At 36.6% G+C, this 3,298-nt stretch overlaps 1 protein-coding gene across 1 annotated transcript; it reads right to left on the bottom strand.

The window, feature by feature from the left end:
* Nucleotides 1-1,003: 1,003 nt before the first annotated feature.
* On the bottom strand, nucleotides 1,004-1,957 carry LOC311174633 (olfactory receptor 1P1-like; the record flags this gene model as incomplete). The annotated part of the gene is made up of 1 exon (XM_084239220.1): nucleotides 1,004-1,957. One exon carries the CDS (start codon nucleotides 1,955-1,957, stop codon nucleotides 1,004-1,006), a length of 954 nt encoding a protein of 317 aa, XP_084095346.1.
* Nucleotides 1,958-3,298: the final 1,341 nt, after the last annotated feature.

Genomic DNA, 3,298 nt, shown 5'->3' with positions numbered 1-3,298 from the left:
CTAAACCATAGATATTTTCCCCACAAAGTCCAGTTATATAGGCAGGACAAATATCTGTAACATCATTTCTCAAAGAAAAGGTTGGACTTACACAAAATAAATGGAAACAACTACATTAGAGTCTGGACTCCTAGTAACTAATCCATGAATCCTTTCCTCATGAAGCTCTTTAATGAGTTTGATCCATGTCCCCACTTCACACAATCATTTTTCATTCACTTTGTCTTGGTATGGAATTGTGAATTTTATACTGAAGAAATAAAAATCGTAAGCCCTAATTATATTTTATTCTGTCTTGGCTGAGGCAAGAGGTCACAAGTTTTAACAAAAAGAATCCTGAGAAGACAGAAAATTCCTTTACTGCTTACATAATCAGTCATAACTCTAGCAGCTAAGGAAGAAGATTAAGGACATACTAGTTTCCAGATTTATTTAATTTCAATTTATTTATGTTTACAGAAAATAACATAGATCATTCCATATTGTTGAGTGTTTTGTTAATGACTGCAAAGAATTTTGACTCACAACTCTCAGGCTAGAGCATTTAAGCATTTAATTTCCTATTTTTGTAGGAAAAAAAAATCTTATAGTATATTTGCATTTAACATATTTACAGTTAAAACTTGAAAACTCTCTCATTCAATATTGAACTTACTTCCTAATATTTTCATCATCTACTCACTTTCAATAACTTCAGTGATCGAGTTTTGATAACCTAGATGAAAGACTACACATACTTTTGGAATGATGAATATTGGAAAAAACACTTCCCCTTGTAAAAAGTTATAAGTAAAATGAATGAGTAAAGAAGCAATTCTTAGTAGGTAAAATTAAAGCATGATGCAAAATCTTGATTTTTCAACACTTCTCAACTCATTGGAATTCAGGCAGAGAATGTTGATAAGGCACATCTAGGACTCAGAAATGAGGCACCTGAGGTAGAAATTTCCCTGAAGTTCCTCAGTGAAGGATACAAAAGACACCTGTAGTTTCTCTGCAGAAGTTACTGGCCCCTCAAGAAGGAGACTTTGCCCCTGAGAAGACTCCCCAGAGCTCCCTTCATGTCCTTGTTCCGCAGGCTGTAAATGAAGGGGTTCAGCAGGGGAGTCACCACTGTGTACATCACAGCAGCTGCTGTATTCTTTTCTACTGAGTTCGAGGAAGAGGATGAGGGGCACAGATAAGCCCTGATCACCGTTCCAAAAAACAGGGCAACAACAGCAACATGGGACCCACAAGTAGAGAAGGCCTTGCGCCTCCCCTGGGCAGAGGGAAGCCTGAGAATGGCTGTAATAATGCGGATATAAGAGATCAGGATGAGTATACAGGGGACTAAAATGACTGTGCCTCCCAAAAAGAGCATCACAAGCTCATTGACCTTAGTGTCAGAGCAAGACACCTTCATCAGAGGACCCAGATCACAGTAGAAGTCAAGAATGACTTCCTTGGAGCAAAAGGTAAGTCGGAATATGAGGAAGGTGTGGGTCATGGCAACAAGATTTGTAAGGGTCCAGCAGGCAGTAATCAGGAGGGTGCAACGGCGGGCACTCATGATCATCGTATAGTGGAGAGGGTGGCAGATGGCCACATAGCGGTCATAGGCCATTGTGGCCAAGAGAAAGCTGTCCATGTCCCCGAAGGTCAAGAAGAAGTAGAGCTGGGTCATGCATCCCGCATAGGATATGGACCTGCTCTGGGTCTGGATGTTCACAAGGGCCTTGGGCACAGTGGTGGAAACGAAAAGGATGTCTGCACTGGACAGGCTGGCAAGGAAGTAATACATGGGTGTGTGAAGACGAGTGTCAGTGGCTATGGCCAGGATGATGAGCAGGTTGCCAGTCACAGTGACCAAGTACATACACAGGAACACCAGGAAGAGAATGTGTTGCTGCTCTGGCCGCTCTGACAGTCCCCAGAGTAGGAACTCAAAGCTGCTGCTCTGGTTTATTCCTTCCATGACCTTAAAGTCAGAGAAAGAATTTGATTGAGATGCACCCAAATTCTCTCTATATATTTCACGCTAAATGATTGATGAATGTGACATTCTCTAGAGAAGGATAAATGACCTTAAGTGTTGGTATGATCACATCCTATATGTACTTAATATTTTTTGTAACCTACTAAATGCGATGCACTAGTAAGTATGGAAGACACACTTTAAAATAATTCAAAAAGATTTATTTTTCCCAAATTTCCTTAATTTTAGATTCTTCTTCTTCCTCTTCTTTTCTTTTTTCTTTTTTTTTTTTTTGGTTTCTTTTTCTCCAGTTTCACTCTCGAGGGAATCAAAAATTTTCATTCATTCATTGATTGATCCATCCAGTCCATAATCTTAAGTACCAACCCTGACCTGGTATAGTGCTAGTTAATAAAACATTAGTAATCCTAAAGTTCAAGTAATTTTTGATAGAATAAACATAAATCTCTAATTAAAATCCTATAAATTTTTGATTCAGGTTCTCTACTTTTTCAGCTATCTTCAGTTACCTTCATTTAGATATGAGGAAATTAATGTTTAGACAAACTACATAATAATGACTCGATAAATTCACATAGTTTACTGATAGAATCAAACTAAAACCTCAACTCTATGTTTAACCACATCGAGTTAATTGCCCCTCTCATTTTTGGGGTAAATTCAAAGCTTCTTTCTTCCCGCAAAGAGGAACTTTGCCAAAAGGCAAAAAGAGATTTCGTTTCTAGCAGTAAAAATATGACATTAATTCATTCAACAAATATTACTGAGTGTCAAGTAAGTGCCAGTAACAATGTAAGTGCCAAGGAAACAGAGATCATTTATATAAAGAGGGCTAGAGAAGGGAAAAATACGTACATATATAATATATATCTACTATAATCTCATATATATTTAATAATACCCTCCATTTTAGCAATAAATTTGAACTAGATAGAGAAAAAAACTGAGGTCAATGACAACTAAAAACTTATTAAATACTTAAGAATAAGTGCAACAAGTAAAACATAAGATCTTCCGAAGAAAATGATTAAGATTCTATTGAAGAAAATCTACAAAGATTTGAATAGTGGAAAAGCATGCCTTACCATGTTCTTAGGTGGGAAGAATTTAATAACATAAAAATTTCAACCCTCCCCAAATAAAAGTATAAATATAGCAAAAGTATATGAAATCATGATATAATACAATTTTGATTAAATTACTGCATTGGTGTATTTTTTGTTTGTATAATTACTTCATTTAGTACTTTGTTGTTTTATCATTGTTCTCACCTCCAAGAGAGGAGATGGAGTACGACACATTCTTGATGTGGAAATATTT

The sequence above is a fragment of the Talpa europaea genome, assembly GCF_964194135.1.
Source record: "Talpa europaea genome assembly, chromosome: 7".
Taxonomy (NCBI): Eukaryota; Metazoa; Chordata; class Mammalia; order Eulipotyphla; family Talpidae; genus Talpa; species Talpa europaea.
This window is presented reverse-complemented; position numbering and strand designations above follow the sequence as displayed.